The sequence below is a fragment of the Monodelphis domestica genome, chromosome 4 (assembly GCF_027887165.1).
Source record: "Monodelphis domestica isolate mMonDom1 chromosome 4, mMonDom1.pri, whole genome shotgun sequence".
In the NCBI taxonomy this organism is placed as follows: Eukaryota; Metazoa; Chordata; class Mammalia; order Didelphimorphia; family Didelphidae; genus Monodelphis; species Monodelphis domestica.
The window spans coordinates 346639672-346659715 of NC_077230.1; the positions used below are offsets into that span (position 1 = coordinate 346639672).

General features: G+C 37.8%; 1 protein-coding gene across 2 annotated transcripts in view; it reads left to right on the forward strand.

Annotated features, from left to right (window-relative positions):
- Window positions 1-329: 329 nt before the first annotated feature.
- RAB6A (RAB6A, member RAS oncogene family) overlaps window positions 330-20044 on the forward strand; it is an 80710-nt gene continuing 60995 nt past the window's right edge. The window contains exon 1 of one of the 2 annotated variants that reach the window (XM_001363181.4): window positions 330-1005. In XM_001363181.4, the coding sequence (XP_001363218.1) occupies window positions 936-1005 (70 nt within the window). In that variant the 5' untranslated portion in view covers window positions 330-935. The remainder of the gene's footprint in view (window positions 1006-20044) is intronic. The other variant, XM_016422009.2, reaches the window with a different exon arrangement.

A 20044-nucleotide genomic window follows, 5' to 3' on the forward strand; every position in this document is an offset into this window, starting at 1 on the left:
ACGAGTGGGACGGGGAGACACCATGTTACAGGCTTACGACTCCGTTGGAACCGTTCGGGTGTAGGTTACTTCGTTCGGACCTCCCGCCGGAGTCAGTCTGGCCCCGCCCTCCCCTTTTTGCCCCTCCCCTGCGCCACACTCTTCATGGCTGCCATAGCGCGAGCCACAGTCTATTTCCTCCGCCTGAGGGTCCTGAGTCAGGTTCAGAGCGCGTCCCCTCCCTCTCCCTATGGGCTGTCATTGGGCAACTTTATCTTGGTCGCCTTCCATTGGGCCGCTAGGTGTGGCGTCAGCTTCTTCCTGCCTCCTCCTCCTCTCCCTCCGCCTTCTGTTCTGCCCCTTTCCTTCGCCTGTCAATTCTTACTCCCAGTCTCCTCGCCGGCCCCACCCTCCCTCTCCGCCCAGGGTCGGGCAAGGTGGCGGGGCAGAAAGAGAAGACAGAGCCTGGGAAACTGAGGAGCCGGCAAGTGCGGCGAGCGCGCTCTCGCCCGCCCCGCCCGTGCTCGCGCACGCACACGGGCGCGTTACGCTGTCACGCCCGCGCGCCTCGGCCCAGAGGCTCGCGCACTAGAGCAGATTCGGCTGCGGCGGCGAAGCTCGGAGCTCTCTGGGAGAAGGGAGCGAGGAGCGGCTCCGGCGCCCTCTGTCCCCTCGACTCTTCTCCCTCCGGTCGTGCGGAAGGGTGGGGCCATCTGCCGCCTCTCCCCCTCCTCGCGAGGCCGACTCCGACCCCCCCCCCCCACGCTCGTCGCGCCGCCTGTCCCTCCCCCCACCATCCCCTTGTCCGTCTGTCCGTCTCCTCCCGCGTCTTTGCAGGATACCTCCTGCTTTCTGCTGCTCCTCCGCCCTCCGTGTCTGGGGCTGCGGGGAGCCCGCGGAGCCCGAGGAGATCCCTGGGCTGAGGTGGCGGCTCCAGCTCCGGCTCCGGCTCCATCATGTCTGCTGGAGGGGACTTCGGAAACCCCTTGAGGAAATTCAAGCTCGTGTTCTTGGGGGAGCAGAGCGGTGAGTGTGCGACGTGTGGCGTCCCCCGCCCTTCGCGACTGACGGCCCCTGCGCTGCCCGGGGCTGCGGGGCCTGCCTGGCTGCGCTTCTTCGTCCCGGCCTTCTTCTCCACGCTATGTCGCTGTCCGGGCACCCCTCGCCTATTCCCGGGTGCTGCACTGCCTCACCCCTTTCTCCCTTCTTCTCAGCTCCTCTCTGCGCACCCGCACCCTTGGCCTCCCTCCGTCTCCCTCATTCTGTCTATTTCGTTACCAATTCTCTCTTTTCTCGCTCCCATTTTCTCGCTTTAATTCTGTCTCTGTCATTGTCTCCTTCCCTAACTGTCATTCTCTCCCTCTAATTCTCTGCTCCCTCTTTCCTTCTGTCCCTCTTCCTCTCCTCCTTTTCCTTCCCACCCTCTGCCCCTCCCTCCTCCCTGCCCGTCTTCTCCCAGGGCCTGCTGCTCCATCTAGCCCCACCACTCCCCAGCTCTTTCCCCTCTCCTTGTTTTCTCCCCCGCCTGTCTGCTTTCGCTCTTGAGGAATTTACCTTTTCTTTCAAGCAGAAACAGGCTTTAAGCTCCTACTAGGTCCTACCAGACCTTGAAGATGTATGTATGTGACACATACCCAGCTCTCTAGCTCACTCTTCTCAGCTGCGTGCTTCTCTCAGTTCAGGGTTTCACGTCTCTCTTTCGTTTGGGCCAATTCTTTCCCCTCAGATCTCCTTCTGCTGGGACCCCTACCCCATTCTTCCCTACTTCTGTCCTCCACCTCTCTGTACTACACTGGCTCTTCCCTCATCCTTTCCTTCCTTTTCCGGCTTCTATAGTCTAGGTCTCTCTTATCTAGCTATGTTTCTCTTGGCCTTCCCTATTGGGCCTTCTACCCCTGAGCCTCCATCAGATCTACCTAAGGTAGAGGCTTTATTCTGAGGAGCCGGGAATCCGGGTGGGATCTGGGCGTTGCCCCTTCCTCCCTCCCCCCATTTGGCCTTTGGAAGTGAGGATCTTTTTGTATATGTGCCTGAGGATGGGGTGGGGGCCGGAATGTCTTTGGATTGCTCTCTCTTCGGGGAGTGGGGGTGGGAAGGTTGGTGGCGATATCTCTTGGAATTGGGCTGTGATGTTGGGGGTTTTCGTAGGTGGCCCTGCCCTGCTTTCCCTTCATGTCAGCAGAGATTGGCAGGGACAGTAAAAACCTCAAAATTTTTCTCTTGACTTCCCTTCCGCACGATTTTTGGGTATCTTTATTGTCCCTCTTCCCCAATACAGCTTGTTGCCTTGTCACGATCCTTTTACTTGGAATTTCTCACCTTTCTTTTTTCCCCTTTTTTCCTCTCGACTTCAACCAGTGTCTGGTTCCCCTGCCCATGGGACCCTACGGATGCTCGTTAATTATTAATTTCTATTAGAGTATTTTCCAATTTTAAATATGTTTAAATTCTTGTGAGAGATGATTTGAGTCAAAGTTCTGTTAGGGGAAAAATCCACTGCTAACCGACATGTTTTCTGAGAGGATAGGAAGGGATGAAGCAGAATAGTATCAGTGATCTTGTGATACTTAGCTGAAATTTTAAGTGGCTTACTGCTTAAGTCTTAAGTATTAATAAGACCACAAACAAGATTTCCTTTTGGTGTTTGCACATGTTCTCTGAATTAGTTACAATATTTTAATTTTGTAATGGTTGTTTCTAAGATTACTTTTTTAGTCATTTCAGTTTTACAATAATTTATTTTTATAGCATGAATTTGATAATTATTTAATTTGGAGATAAAAAAGATTATATATAACCTACTACTTCATTAGCCAACTTTTCCCATTTTTATCTTTTTTAAGAGTCTTGATGTTGGGTCAGCCATAGAAAAAACTGGAAGACAGACTGGAATACCAAATCCAGAAATATAATTTGCACCTAGAACCATATATTTGGAACTTCTGTTCCCTTAAAATAGATTAGCATCAGCTGAAAAAAATCTGTCAAATTTTGAACCTCATTCCGTGAACCTATTCAGTAATTTTTTTTTCATTATGGGCAGATTATTGTTTTTCCTTCTGTAGTGAACAGAGAAAATTCTTCTTTGGCTCTTATATGTACAGGAAACAAGTTTAGGCTTGTTTTTAGGTAAGTTACCTGGTATAGAATGTATGAAGTTCCTGGTCCAGCCATTTTATAGCAGTTTTAGGACTGGTATAAGTATAAAATTACCTACTTAAGTAAACATTGGTGTGCAGATTGTAAAATGCTTCTTGCCCCTCTGAGAATGCTATTGCCTGCTTCATGGTGTGATGTAAAACTATGTAGTTTGTATGAAAGAAATATTAGTTTACATTTCTCTAAGAAAAAAATTTAGCCTCAAGAATAGGTGTTTTTAAAATTAATATATGAGCAGATTTCATCTGAATTTTTGGGATGATACTCTTTGGATTCATACTGCATATTTTAGGGTCTTAAAACTCTTAAATTTAGCCTAAATTATTTTTGTTTCGAGACTTATGCTTTTTATATTATGAAATTTTAAGTTTGGTGTTATTTTAAGGTGAAAATATAGCTAACTCTTAGTTTTACATTTAACATGAAGCATTTAGGTTCTCAAAGGCATATTTACTTCAAAGGCTTTATGAATCCATTCTACTTTTTTTTTTCAATGATCAATTACTTTTAAGTCTGAGAATTCCAAAAATTCAGTTTTTAATTATCTTGTTGATATGTATTATACTACAACATAATGTGCCTTTTATAGATGTTGCCAACTTATGCTTTCTCATAAAAGATTCTGAATGTTGGGTCTAAGACTGTGACATCTTATGGCTTTCTGTGGCTGTCATTGTTTACAAAATACAAAATAGATTAGTGATGATGATAATAGTTTGCAATTTATATAGCACTTTGCTTGGAAAGAAAAAATGCAAGTTTTGGTATGTTTCTTATGGATTTTTTTCACTTCAGTTTAGAAAATCATTTGAGACTTGTTAAAGTAATTGTCATTGATAAGAAAAAATGCTACATTTTTGTTTCTTTTTTTTTTCTTCTAGGATACTATATATAGTATGTTATGATGTTACAAAAATGTCTAGAACTGATGGGATATTTAGTAGACACTGCATTTTATATGTAATTTTTTTGCAATCACAGGTACCATATTTCAGAGACAAATTGTATATGAAATTGTAGATAAAGTTAACTTTTATTTTAAAAGTTTTATTGATGCATTCTTTTTTTAAATACCATGGTCACCTAGGTAACACAGTGGCTAGAGTGCTGAGCCTGGAGTCAGGAAGACCTGAATTCAGATATGGCCTCAGATGCTTACTACCTCTATGACCTTGGGCAAATCACTCTCCCCACCCCATCTTTGCCACCTCAGTTTCCTGCTTTGTAAAATTGGGATAATAACACTTAACCTTGAAAGCTTGCTGTGAGCATCAAATGAGACAATATTTGTAAAGTGCTTAATACAGTGCCAGACCATAGTAAGTACTATATAAATGCTAGCTGCCATTATAATTCTTTCCCAGTATCTTACTTCTTTCAAACTTAGAAAAATTGAGCAAAAAATAACCAGCACTGTAAATTTCATCTGATAGTATATTTAAGCTTATGTACTTATAGTACCCAAACTGTTACTAGGGGAAGGAAAGAGATTTCATCATCTATGAACAATCTTCTTCTGGAACTAAAATTATTTATTACAGATAATCAGGTTGTCTGCTTTTTGTGTTATTTTTATGTACGCAGTTGTAATTATTGTCTGTGTATATTCTTCTAACTTTATTCTGCATCAGTCCATAGGAATATTAGAAATCTCATGCTTCCTTGATTTCTTCTATTAATAATTTCTTATGGTGCATTAATATTCCATTACAGTCATACAGTGCAATTTTTAGCTAACTTTTGTATATATTAGACAAAGTACCATCTGTCTTAGAATTAATATTGTGTATTGGTTCCAAGGCAGAAAAGTGGTGAGGGGTTGGTGCGATTTAATGAAACTCTAGGAATGTATGCTATTTGTTCCAAAATCATATTGTTGGGCAAGTTTACTTTTTATTTCTGTACTGTTTTCTTGCTTTGGTAGTCATGTTTATGACAAATTCTGCTGCATACAAATGTCTTGTCTTATGAATCAGTACTTTTGCAGTAGAGAATCATTTATGATATACTTTACTTAACCTAGCATCTCTTCATTTTTATATCATTTACCTTTCTAACATTTATTTATCCATCTTTAACTCTTTCAAGTTGCAATGTCATAGGGAGGGGGAAGTTTATAAAGTACTATATAAGAGATCAGCCAGTGTTGATTAGTTTGTATTAGATTGATACTGGAAGGTCGCTTGCAATAAATGCTAAAGGGATTGAGGAATTTATAGAAATGTTTTCCAAATTTGTTGGAGCTTTAATGAAAACAGGAAGGAAATTACAAGCCCATATCTAATCTCTTAATTCCTCTCAGTCTCTTTAAATCCTATGATTTACTTGGTTCTACCTAAGCCATGTATAGGGATGGTCATATACTGGATCTCATCATTATTTGTAAGAGTTCCTCTTTTTTAAGTAAGAACTGACATTTCTCTTATCTGATCATAGTTACCATATCATTCCAATTCTTCCTAGGTCTGACCCACCTAAATCTATTATTTGCTCTTATGCTGTTCCTCTACCTCTCAGTACTTTCTCAGGCCATTACTCTTGCTTTGACTTTACTTCTCTCTGAACAAGATTTCCCTCTGCAACATTCATGACAGCTTTGTTATGAAGACTTTTAGTGAGGAGACCTTTTTTTCTCCTGAATCAGGAAGCATCCCCCCCCCCTTTTTTTTTGGATAGCTCTAATTGCTAGCAAATTTTTTCCTTATATCAAGCTTAAATTTGCTTCTTTGTAAATTCTTCACATTTCCTAATCCTGTCCTTTGGGCCAAGTTCAAGTTTAACCCTTCTTACTTATTTTATGACACCATTTGAAGTATTTGAAATGATCAAGCTCTATGTAAGTTGTCTTTGAGGTTTAATATCTCCAGTTCCTTCAACTGAACCTTGAATGACATCGTCTGGAGGCCTTTCATGGTCTAGGTTATCCCCTTTTGAAGTTGTCCAGCTCACAATGTGATGCCAATAATTGAAGATGCCGCCCCAGCTGAGATACCACATTTTGTTTGATAGTTTCCTCCAGGCAAGATGTACCCCACTTTGTTATGAATGTTTTGGTAAAAATTGGACAGTACAACAGCGCTACTACCTTTCAAATACAGGACCATCTGTCTTTATTAATGAATGGTAATAGTGATATTAGCTTTTTTCATTATTTTCATTTGTGCTCTGTAGAATTAAATAATTGGCCGTGAGGTTGTTTCCCATAGTAGCTTCCATAAAAAATGTTGCTTATTTACCTCACGATAAATCTTTATTAGACCTTGCTGATAGCTTGTTTGATTTGTAATATAGTGTCTAAAGTGGATTTATGTAGAGGTTGATATGTGAGTGGGGGCTAAAGTTTCAAAGTAATTAGTGGTCATTATAGTTGCATTATGTTTGGTTGCACAGGGATATGAAACTTGAATATAGAAATAATAAATAATAATGTTATAGTCTTTTTAATAACCATAATTTCAGGAAAGTTAGATAAATTGATTAGGTTGGAGTGATGGTAATCTCCTACTGGTAGTAGTCTGAGTAGCTACAAATTACTGTAAGTCAAGTTTTTTGACTAAAAGGAATTTTTTTTTAATTTGGTCAATTTCGAACATTATTCCCTGGTTACAAAAATAATTTTCTAATCCTCCCTTCCCTCCCCCCTCCCGTAACTGACATACAATTCCACTGGGTATTACATGTGTCTTTGATCAGAATCCATTTCCATATTGTTGGTATTTGCACTAGGATATTCCTTTAGAGTCTACATCCCCAATCGTATCGCCCTCGACCCATGCAATCAAGCAGTTGTTTTTTTCTTTGGTGTTTTTACTCCTACAGTTTTTCCTCTGAATGTGGATAGTGTTCTTTCTCATACATCGCTTGTTCAGGATCACTGCATTGCCACTAATGGAGAAGTCCATTACATTCGATTGTACCACAGTGTATTAGTCTCTGTGTACAATGTTCTCCTGGTTCTGCTCCTTCTGCTCTGCATCACTTCCTGGAGGTTGTTCCAGTCCCCATGGAATTCCTCCACTTTATTATTCTTAAAAGGAATTTTTAAATCTACTCTACAAAAGATAATATAGAAAGTTCAAATAAAAAAATTTAACTCAGAAGTTATGTATGTGATTGTGTAACACATCAGCTGAGAAGTTTCCAAATTCTATGAGAAACTTTTCCTACTCAATAGTACTTTACCCGGGCTGCCTCTTTGCACTTATTTTACTCACTTTTCTATCACAGTTATATGTATGCATGTTATTTCTCCTCTTCCTTCCATTAAGCTCTTTGAGTAAGCTTTAAGTAAGCTCTTTGAGGTCAGAATCTTCCATATCTGTTTTCATATCGTATCATCCTAACTGCACAGAGCTTTGCACATAGTAAATACTTCCATTATAGTTTCTGACTATCCCCAATCACTAAGCACAATAATTCACTTGCCCTGGAACATGTTCCTCTGTGAATCCCTTGTGCATTAATTTTTTTTTAATATATCTATGGAGAGGTACCATTTATGTTTATCTCTCCATAACATAGAGAGACAAAGGGTATTGTAGGGATAGCATTGGACTTGGAATCTTAAATTCTGGGTTTAGCTCAACACTTACTGGGTATGAAACTTTGGAAAAGCCACTTGGTCCTTCTGAACTTCAAATGTCTCATCAATGAATTGGCAGTGGTAATAATTGCACAATTTTCCTCATGTTGTAAGAAGAAAGTGCTTTGTAAATTAAAGCTTGCTATAAACTTCTATATTAAAAAAAATTTATCATGCTTTATGTCTTCCTTTTCTGAATACTTTATCTTAGATGAAGACTGTCCAAAGCAGTCTAGAAACTTACATTGAAAAATTTGAACTTTGTTATTGCTGCTATCACTTTACCAAGTTATCTCTCTGTCTGCCAATTTATTATAAGCCCACTATTCTTGGAATCAAAAGATTCACTATCTATGCTATTCTCACATTTTCTGTGTCATCTTTAGGCAAGCCTCAGTTTTGATATCCATTAAATGGGGATGATTGCATTACCCATCTCATTGCTGTGAGGAAAATGCTTTCCAAACCTATAACAATAAGAAATGTGAGTTATTGCTTTTGAATAGAAGGATGCCCAAAAAAACCAAAACAAAACAAAACACTTGCTAACAACAATATTTTGGTACAAAGATCATTTTCCTGGAGTAAAACAGAGAGATGTCACCTTTTTGCCTTTGGGCAGAATATCAAATCCCAAACTCACTGTAGTGAAATAAGAGCTAAAGAAGTGAGCTTTGAGTAAAGAAAGTTTTAAAATTATTACTTTGTATCTTTTAAAAAATTCTGTATCTCTATTCTAATATATATACCTATACAAATACCTTAATCTCCACTCTCAATCCATCACATCTTTCAGGAGGTGGGGAGCATAATTTATTATGAATCTTTCAGAGTCATTGCTTGGCTAATGGATTGATCAGAGTTCTTAAATCTTTCAAAGTTGTTTTGTTTTTACAGTATTGTTGTCTTTGTATAAATTATTTTCCTTGTTCTATTTACTTCACTCTATTAGTTTGTACAGGTCTTCTGGTTTCTCTGAAACCGATCTCATATAATTTTTTTTGAAGTTCAAACTGATGATACTTTTATGAAGATGTAGAATTATTGTGTAAGAATTTACATAATAAATTTGATATAATATAGCTTCTTGAGATTAGTGTCTAAATCATGTTTTTAGAAAGGCTTGAAATAGTGATGCTCACATACATTCTTAATTATTACCAATTTTATTTAAAGAAGGTGGATTCAATTTCTTTTTTTTTTTTTAAACCCTTACCTTCCATCTTGGAGTCAATACTGTGCATTGGCTCCAAGGCAGAAGAGTGGTAAGGGCTAGGCAATGGGGGTCAAGTGACTTGCTCAGGGTCACACAGCTGGGGCGTGTCTGAGGCCACATTTGAATCTAGGACCTCCCATCTCTAGGCCTGGCTCTCAATCCACTGAGCTACTGAGCTGCCCCCGGATTCAATTTTCTAAGGAGCATTTACTTCAACATTCAGCTTCTTAAGTGATTGTGGACTCTGCACCTCTGTGCTGACAATTGAAGTATATTTCAAATAAGTAGGTGCTTTTAACACAGTAATCGCAGAATACATACACAACATATGGTATGGAGTGTAGTGGGCCACTCTTCACAAAGGGAATGATGTTTTTTGCCTTGGGTAGCTAATGTATCATCACTGTTAGGAACACTTGTCATAGGGATATAGTAAGATAGCATCTCAGCTTTCAACCTTTCATTTTGGATATTAATAAGGGGAAGAGAAAGATCAGAAATTTTGCCAAACCATATTCCCAAAGTTCCCTATCCATATGCTCAAAGCCAGTTACAGAATGTTTTGGAGTGTACAAAATGCAAATATGATATCTAATAGAGACTCTGTCAACGTTCCTTTTTGAAGAAAAATTGGAAAATTAACTAAACTTATTTTAAAGTCCCAATAATAAACTGTTTGATTTTACAGGAGCATGTAAATGGTGGTTTTGGAATAAAGCACAATATACTACATCTTTCTTCTACTGTGCACATAACATTCCATAACCTTTGTGTTTACTTAGTGGCTGTTATTTCTGAGTTTAAGGAAAAATCACTTTTGGACATAATTAACTTCCACAATGGCATTCTTGGAGTAAATGGTGAATCTTTATAAGAAAAGCCACTAAAGTAGTTTTACCTTAGGTTCAAACTGGTCTAAGAGCCCTGGCTTTAAATCATGAAAACAATGAGGAGACTGGGACTAAACTAATTGTTCCAGGACTTTGTTTAGTTTTGCATCCAGTTGACTTATTCTCAGTACAGGCTGTGTATGCGCAGTATTCTTTCCATTGGAAGACATGTCTTCTTCACAACTCTGATATGATTTGTTGTCATAGGGCATTATATTTATATTCAGTAGATAAGTATCCACATTTTGACTGCATCACTGGAATGTCATAGATAGCATCAGGATGAATTTAGAACAGAGGAAAACCTGTCCAAAGGCATAACCTTGCAGGCCAGAGCTTGTGGACCAGGCCAAAAATGGATGAGCAAACGGAAGCATTGGCCTAAGAGCTATTGATCACTATGCAACACTGAAGAGCCACTGTTGGCTGGAATAATGTTAGAGATACCATGGTCCCAGTTGAGTTTCTTAGAGATATCCTGTGGATTCTCCATCCCCATCCCCATTACCCTCTCCCACACAATAAGCTGACTGTGGCTCCCCAAAAGGCATCCTATATAATTTCTTATATGACACAGTATTAGATTAAACTTCATAAATCATAAGGACAAATAAAGTTTGTGTCAAATAAATAGCTGCCCTTAACACAATAATAACAAAACACATGTATACAATACACATGCACACATCCTATGGTATTGATGCACAACCCTTAATTTCTTGTTCTTTGCTATCACAAAAAACGGATAGAAATGTTTTTGTACATATAGGTATCTTTTTCCTTTTTATTTGATCTCTTAGGGGCATAGACCTAATATCATTGGATCAAAGGATATCCACAGTTTAATAACTTTTTGTATATGGTTAAATGGAATTCCAAATTGCTTTCTAGAACGGCTAGTCCAGTTCTACCTAGAGTTGCATCTTGTTTAGTACAGCACAAAATCAACTTATTTGCAATTCAAGTTAAGCTATTGCCAGGGACATAAAGTTAGTAGTATTTCTTATTCAAAAATATTATTAATTCACTTAGTATTTTATAAAGAAGCTCTCTAGGGTAAGTAACATTTTAGTTTAGTTGAATGGTGGCTGCTCACATTTTGTTCTAAGCTTTGCTGTAAATAGGATACTCTATTGATATTTGACTATTAGCTCCATTTTCCTTTACTTGCTTCTTTTTATGTAGGTATCTCATTATTTCCAAATCAGCTTTACTAGAATGTTCTTCAGTTCAAATATAGCCACAAATGTCATGCCAAAAGCACTAATTTAAAAAACCACTTGGATCACCATGTATAGGTATATGAAAAAATGTTCTAAATCACCATTGATTAGAGAAATGTAAGCCCAAACAATTCTGAGATATCTCACAAAACTGACAAAAGGGCAGAATGACAAACATTGGAGATAATGTAGAAAAATGGGGACACTAATACACTGTTAGTGATGAACTGATCTAACCATTTTGGAGGGCAATTTGGAATTATAAAACTTGTGGTATAACTTAGACCTAGCTATACTATTGCTAGGTCTGTTTCCCTTGGTCCCTGTTAGCGAAGATATGGCATGCTGGAGGGGGCTTCTCCATTCTGTCTCTCCACAGTGCCTGAGGACATTTCTCATATGCCCTGCTCCTCCACCCAGCAGCCCAATGCCAGTATGCTTCCTCCCTCCTCTCTCTGGGGTAATATGGTGGAGTTCACAGGCAGCTTGAGCACAAGATCTCTAAAAGGATCACCAATGCTGCTCTAGGAGATCAAGGTAAAAGGAAAAGAGCTGTTTGCTCTGGAAGTCTGTAGAGGATAAAATTAACATGGTTTGACAAAATATAAGAGAATGTGGTCGCCAACATTATAGCTTAATCCAAAATGACTTTTTAGTAGCTTTTATTTACAAAATAGAAAGTAAAGTAGAGAAATGTGTAAGAGGGTAGAGTAAGCAGTCTAGCTTATCACCCTTAATGTTTCTCTGGTGCCTGGCTTAACTCAGGCAGGGTTCATTAACCCTCCACCTGAGGACCTGGTGGTGAATAACCACAGTGCGTGGCCTCCTCCGGAAACTAATCTCCCCAAAAACCAGGAAAAGAGTCAGCTTTTCACTCACCCACATTGTAGTGCAAAGAGGAAAATCTAAATGCTAGAGTCCCAGGCCCATGCTGAAGAAGGTCCTCCACCAACCTCCAAAGCCTCGGAATAGCTCAAAGACCTGGAAACAGGAAGTTTCGGCCCCTTTTAAGGCCCTTCTTTGCATCACTTCCTGTTCCTTCCTCTTAGTGGACCAATTTTAGTCTTTAAATTTGTTTAGGCTTGCTTAGGGGGTAAGTCAGTTGCTTCTGGAGGTGCAAACTCCTTTAGTAAATAGTTTGTGGATTTCTCCTACTTTAGGGTTAAGTAGGGTTGTGTTCACCTTTGTTGATCAGACTTATTTTGTTTAAAACCCTTACCTTCCATCTTGGAATCAATACTGTGTATTGGCTCCAAGGCAGATGAGTGGTAAGGGCTAGGCAATGGGGGTCAAGTGACTTGCCCAGGGCCACACAGCTGGAAAGTGTCTGAGATCAGATTTGAACCCAAGACCTCTTGTCTCTAAGCCTGGCTCTCAATCCACTGAGCTAACCAGCTGCTTCCTGTTGATTAGATTTAAAAGGAGGCAAGGGGAGAGTTAATCCCATCTTCACAAGGTGATGGGTTTCCTGTTATTGGAGAGCTTCAAGGAGAGGTTGAATGATCTTGTAGAGCAGTTTTCTATTCAATTTTAGATTGGTCTAGATTAAAAAAAAAAATAAATTTTATTGATGCATTGAAAAAATATCAGACATTTTTGGAAAATACCTCTTTCAAAATTAAATCCTTGGCTTTAATAATCAACAACAGTCAAAACACCTTCATATCTTATATATATATATATATATTTTGTACTGTTGTAGTATAGATATCCCTTCCCCATTGTGTGTGTGGGGGTGGGGTATAGGGCCTCTGCAATCTGGAAAATTTGGGTAAAATTTTTTGGCTTTCCCCTTGTGCCAGATAATTTCTTTTTTTTTTTTTAATGAAGTGATTACAATAAAAGAAATTGTGTTTATGTCACTAAAAGATAAAATATGTTGATATTATAAACTACTATATATCTATTTTATGCATTTCTGAGTTTTTAAACTTTTCCCATGTTGTTTCCTGGTCTTTGATCATCTATGATCTCTGTAAAACTCCCCTGAAATTCTCATTTAATTTCTTATACCAACCCATGATACATTGTAACCTTTGATGTGAAAAGGCAGGATACCTGTAATCTCCTCAGCCTCTGTCAAGAGAAGAGTGGTGTGTTTCATTTTATGTTTTCTGGAATCGGTCAGAAGTCAGCTTCCTTTTAGTGATTTTTAAAATCCAAGTTGTAGTAATTATTCTTTAGTTGATGCTTATTTCATTTACCATCACTTCACACAAACTTTCCCAAATGTTTTTGAATTCTTCATCTCTGTCATTACTACACAATAATATTCTCTCTCTCTTTTTTTTTAAACCCTTACCTTCCATCTTAGAGTCAATACTGTGTATTGGATCCAAGGCAGAAGAGTGGTAAGGGCTAGGCAATGGGGGTCAAGTGACTTGCCCAGGGTCACACAGCTGGGAAGTGTCTGAGGCCATATTTGAACCAAGGACCTCCTGTCTCTAGGCCTGGCTCTCAATCCACTGAGCTACCGAGCTACCCAATAATATTCTCTTAAATTGATATGCCAAAGTTTATTCATCTGTTTCCCATTTGATAGGTGCCTTCTTGGTTTTCAGTTCTTTGGACTATGTGCTCAGGAATAGGCTTTTGGGTCAAAGTTTGAATTAGATGACTTTCAGGGTCCTCTTCCACCTTAAGAGATATATATATATATATTTTTTTAAACCCTTACTTTCCATCTTGGAATCACTATTATGTATTAGTTCCAAGGCAGAAGAGTGGTAAGGGCTAGGCAATGGGGGTCAAGTGACTTGCCCAGGGTCACACAGCTGGGAAGTGTCTGAGGCCAGATTTGAACCTAGGACCTCCTATCTCTAGACGTGGCTCTCAATCCACTAAGTTACCCAGCTGTCCCCAAGATATATAGTTTTTTAAAGCTTACAGTAGCAAGAAAATTACTGTTTAATTTCATTTTAATCTTTCTAGAAATGCTACTAGATTTATTGAATCTGTTTTTGTTCATGATTTTACTTAGATATTTTGTAGTAACATTATTATGGTTGAATTGATTTTCCTTTTTTGCTGTAGAATTGCATCACCTATGTAAAAAGCAGCACTGGGTCTGATAATGAAGAAAGTTTTGCAGCAGCTGAGGTTTTCTGCTCTAGTCCCAAGGCATTTTTCCCAGCTGTTTTTATTATGACATTGGATAACTATGTAGTTGTGTTCAATTTAAAGCAACCAATTTTAGTTAAAATAGGCGATATTTACATTTGTATATTAATAGTTTTATCAGCTTGCTTTTGTGGATGCGAAAAGGAACAAATTATAAAGGTTTTGCTCAGGGTTTGAATAAGTGTTAAAGAACTGGCTAGCACATGAATCAAGATATAATTATGAACTTGTTATAGAATACACTGTACACAGTTCAGTTTCCATATGACCATGATCACATGTACAATTCAATATAAGAAACATTAAATTGTTAATCTGTTCTAAAGTATACTATAAGGATGCTTAGAATCATATGTTTAGAGCTAGAGGGAAGCTCATTTTACAGATGAGGAAACTGAGGCCAAATTTATCTCCCATCACTCTCTTGTATTAATTGCATTTCTAGGGAAACTTACTATTTCATGGCTGAATATTCATTCTATTGATGGATAGCTATAATTATAGATTTCAGTCCATTGATTCTAGAATTTATCTTTGTGTCTTCTAGCTTCCACTCTTTGGTTCTAATTCTTCCCCTTTTTTCTTTTGGGAGTCAAGCAGATTAAATCTAATCCTTCTATCAGTATCAGATATTTGAAGATTTTACTTGTGTTTCTTTTAAATCCTCACTTCAGGTTAGACAACTTATAATTCTTTACCTGTTCAATAGCATGGCTTTGAGGCCATTAATCATATTCATCCTCTGGTTTGAATTCCATTTAGAAGAGATCATTGGATCATAGATTTAGAGCTAGAAGGTACTGGAGAGGTTATCAAATCTAGCTCCCTCAACTAAAGCTCAGAGAGATTAAATGACTCACCTAGGGTCACACAGCTAGTAACTGCCTCAGATAGGACTTGAAATCAGGGATTCCTTACTCATAAGCCTTATACTTCTATCACTATACCACACTGCCTCTCAGACTTATGCTTGTATCTTGCTTAATTGCACGGACTAGATGGAATTAGATTGTGTTTATTAGAATTGGTTTTGGTGATAGTATGAGAAGCATGTATACAATGTAATGTTTGCAAAGTGCTTTACATATATTATTTCATTTAATTCTCCCAGTAATCCTCTATGGTAGCTGCTCTCATTCTCCTCATTTTACAGATGAGGAGCCTGAACTGAGAGATATTAAGTAGGTTACTTAGCATCACAAAGTGAGTGTCTAAGGCAAGATATGAATTCAGGTCTTTATGATCTCCAAATCCAGTGATCTATACACTTTATATGCATTTTAAACTGATGGTTATGTGGCTTGAGAATCTCCTTAGCAGAACAAAGAAAGGGGAAATTGAAGACTTTTTTTTTATTGTTTGTTGAAATTTGTAAAACTTTCATTTGTCTCTTGGTTTGTCTAGTTCTGTAAGTACTATTTCTGGATATATGCTATAATGTGACCTTGCAGGTGGTAACATTGGTAACATTGCTTTTGTTAAGGACAGACCCAAATGAAAGTACATGACAAAGTTGTGACTTTGGAAATAGATGATGTTGTAGCTTTTGTAGAGTGTAGAATATCTTAAAATTGGTGATCTCAAATTAAGATTTTTATTTTTATTTATTTATTTATTTATTTATTTTTAAACCCTTACCTTCCATCTTGGAGTCAATACTGTGTATTGGCTCCAAGGCAGAAGAGTGGTAAGGGCTAGGCAATGGGGGTCAAGTGACTTGCCCAGGGTCACACAGCTGGGAAGTGGCTGAAGCCAGATTTGAACCTAGGACCTCCCGTCTCTAGGACTGGTTCTCAATCCACTGTGCTACCCAGCTGCCCCCAAATTAAGATTTTTAAAGACAAAATTCTGGTGTAATAGAAAGAGCACTCCTTGAAATCAGAAAACTTGAAATGGAATCCCAGAATCTGATTTCCTTACCTGTAATATCTCACAGAAGGACTGTGAGGATGAAAATGCTTATATAGCTTAAGTGCTTTAGAAATGGATAGTGATGCTTTTGTTATAGTCTTCAGGCCTTCCCAAACTTTTACTAGAGTATTCTATGGGTCCTGTGCTGTTTTTCAGGTGGTACTGCCATTTAGCTGAAACATTTCTATTCCGGGTTACTAGTGGTTTCTGAATTGCCAATCCTATAGCATTTTCTCAGTCATTGTACTCTTTAACCTTTCTACAGCTTCTGACATTGACCATTCCCTCCTCTTGGATACTTAGTCCTTTTTTGGCTTCCATGATGCTTTAATCTTGGTTCTCTTTCTACCTGTTTTACTTCTTTTCAGTTTCCTTTGCTTGATCTTTTACTCCTTGCCCACTAACTGGGTTCATTTAATCCATCTGGACCTTTTTTCACCTGAAGCTGTCTTGGGCCCCCTACTTCTGATATAACCTATCCTTAACCCCATGTAGGTTTAATTACCTCTATGTGAATGACTCACATTTATATATCTAGCCTTAGTCTCACTCCTTAACTATTCCCAAGTTAACACTGCTTGCTAGAGAGATCCACCAAAATGGAACCCATTATATCTTCCCTCAAATCCCTCACTCCTCCAGTAATTTCCCATATATTACCAAAATCTTTCTACTCACCCCATAACTTTTCTCTCTTCCCAACACCATTCATTCAAGTGCCAAATTTTATAGCTTCTGCCTCCTCAAACATCTATATGTAAAGTATCAGTGTATTTCTCTTGACCTATACAATCTCTACCCCATAGTTCAGGCCTTGATCACTTCATACTTTGATTATTTCTATAGTTTCCTAAACCTTCCTGCCTCCCTCCAGCTGATAACATAGATCTGGCCATGTCACTTCCCTAGGGAAAAAGTGAACTTCCTCACTTGCCTTTAAGATAAAATATAAATTCTTCAGCTTTGCATTTAAAGCCCTCCACGATATGGTATTACCTTTCCAGTCTTATTTCATATTATTCTCCTACATTATACTTGTCCCAGGAACACTTTAAACTGGAGTTTGTGAACTTTCCCTCCCAATATTTTGATAACGGTATTTCAGTATAATTGACTTCCTTTGTAATCTTAAATATTTAATTTTTACCTGTAAAAATATTATTCTGACAAAAGAGTCCATAATATAGAAAAAAGTTTAGAACCCATAATAGTCTATTCCAATCAAACCATCTTGCTATTTGTTCCTTTTATTTCCTGTTTTCATGCTTTGTACAAGTGGTCCCGCATGTTTCGAATATATTCCCTTCTTGTGGCCATTTTATGTAATTCCTAGTTTCCTTGAAACAGCTCAGATGCTACTTACTACATAAGGGATTTACTGTTATTGTTAGTCCTATTATTAGTGTTGTCTTTCTTGAAATTACTTTTTTATATAAGTTTATATTTACTCACTAGTATATATGTTATAGTTTCTCTAGTTGAGTATAAGAGTCTTGAAGAGAGTGCCCATTTCCTTTTTGGCTTTGATTTCTCAGTACTTAGTACAGGACATTTATATACATGCTGAATAAATATTAATTGAGTTGAATCAAATGTAGGTGTGTATAGAGATCTTATTTTCAGGGAAGGAAGTATCTTGAAAACCCTTTATTAACTATTTCAAGGATGTGTTACTTTTTCATTGTGGGAAATTATTTATTACTTATTAACTTAAATAAAGTAATATTATATTACTTATTTAAGAAGTAGCTTTGTGGTATCATTGATAGGATACTCCTAGACTTGGAGTCAGGAGAGCCTGCTTGATTTTGAATCCTGCCTTAAATACTTATTAGCCATTTGGCCTGGACAAGTCACTTAACCTCTCTCAGTGTGAATTTTCTCATCTCTAATAATAGCAGCTCAGAAGTGCCTTCACGGGGTTTTTTTGAGGACCAAACTACAGGGGCTCCATATCACTTCCGGGTACAATACAAAATCCTGTTTGGCATTCAGAGGCCTTAATAACACTGACCCTTTCTACCTTTACAGTCTTCTCATAACTTAATCAGTCTCAAATACTTTGTTACCCAAGACATTCCATCTCCAGACTGCAGGAATCTTTACTAACTGTCCCATGCATGGAAATCTTTACCTTATTTATCTCTATCCCTTGGCTTTCTTATCTTCTTACAAGGCCCACCTAAAATTAATCTTCTACAACTGTGGTGTCAAGTTAAAATAGATACCTGTGGGCTGTATATTGACTCCAAACCAAAAATTAACATTATCTTTATTGTATTGTATTTTTATTTCATTAAATATTTTCCAAGTACATTTAAATCTAGTTGTGACCACATTGTAAGCTAATAGTTTTCTGATAGTGGGAGTTTAACACCTCTGTTTTTCAGGAGGTCTTTCCTCATCCTCCTTTCCTCTGATTATTTCCAATTTATCCTCTATATCCTGCAGTTGTTTGCATTTTGTCTCCTCCATGAGCCTGAGCTTCTTGAGAATAGGACTGTTTTTTGCTGTTCTTTCTCTCCCCAGCACTTAACACAGTGTGTGACACTGTAGTTACTTAAATGCTTAATGGTGATCTGACTAATAGTCATTTTGACTGATCTTGTGCTTGGAGCTTTTCAACTTCGGAGTGAGTTTGTTTTAAGAAAATGTACGATTTTATGGCAAGTAAATGATGAAACCAATTTTTGTAGCATTAACATCAAATGACAAGTGACAGAAAAAAAGAATCCAAAAGTCAGGAAGTAGTAGATGATAATTCATCCTGTTAATTTCCTTTAAATAATCCTGGGAACTGTAAATATTTGAAGAGCAGAGAAGAGTAAATTTATTACACATTTTACCTATGCTCATATGAACTGTTCATTGCCACAGAATCATGTATTTTGAAGAGGATTACAGTCATTTGGTGTACCCAGTGGTCCAAACAAGAATACTTTATGTATCTTACTTACCCAATAAGTAAGTAATTATTCAGCTTTTGCTTGAAGACAGATTTGTTTTTGAAGAACATAGTACATCCTGACACAGCCTATTTTAGTTTAAAGAACCTCTAATTGCCATGAAATTTTCAGGGGAGAAGGGAGAATCTAGCATTTTTAGATGATGTTACAAAGCGACAGTCATCAAGATGATCTGGTATTTGTAAAGGAAAAAACAAAACAAAACAAGTTCATCAATGGAATAGATTATACAAAGGGAAATCCGAAATAGTGGAATCCGGAAACCAATTTTCGTAAATTAGGAAACATAATTACTTAAAGAATTCCCTATCAATGAGAATCATTGGGAAAACTAGAAAGTGGTCTGGCTTAGATCAATACTTTGTACTATATTCTAGAAGTCTGATTGGACACATAACCTTCATATTAAAGTTCATACTATGAAAATATTATAAAAGAAGCAGATCACATATATAAACCCTTACCTACTGTCTTAGAATTGCTACTAAGTATCAGTTCCAAGGCAGAAGAACAGTAAAGACCAAGCAGTGGGAGTTAAGTGATTTGCCCAGGGTCACACAACTAGGAAGTGTTTCAGGCCAGTTTTGAACCCAAGACCTGGCTTGGTTCTTTATACGTTGAATGCTAATGCACGCAAGCACACTTTTTTCTTTGGAAAATTAAGTGGCATCATCTGGGGAGGAAAATATCACAAATGTCTTTCCCTTGAGTTCTCTAAGTTCTGCTAAGTCTTCTCCAGGCTAAAGATTCAACATATCTTTTTCACTTGTAAAAATTAAATTATATCTCTAATAATAAAAATATTATATTTTATGAGGTTTATTAAGGATCATTAGAAATCAAGGAATAAGAGGATACAAATTAAAAACCACGTGCCTGTGGCTGATTAGCCCATTTAAAATCCCCGCACTTAGCTTACTATATTACTATAATATATATTACTATACTTGCTACATCATTGCAAAGGAAGAGAGTGTGCCAATTGTGATCTCAACAAC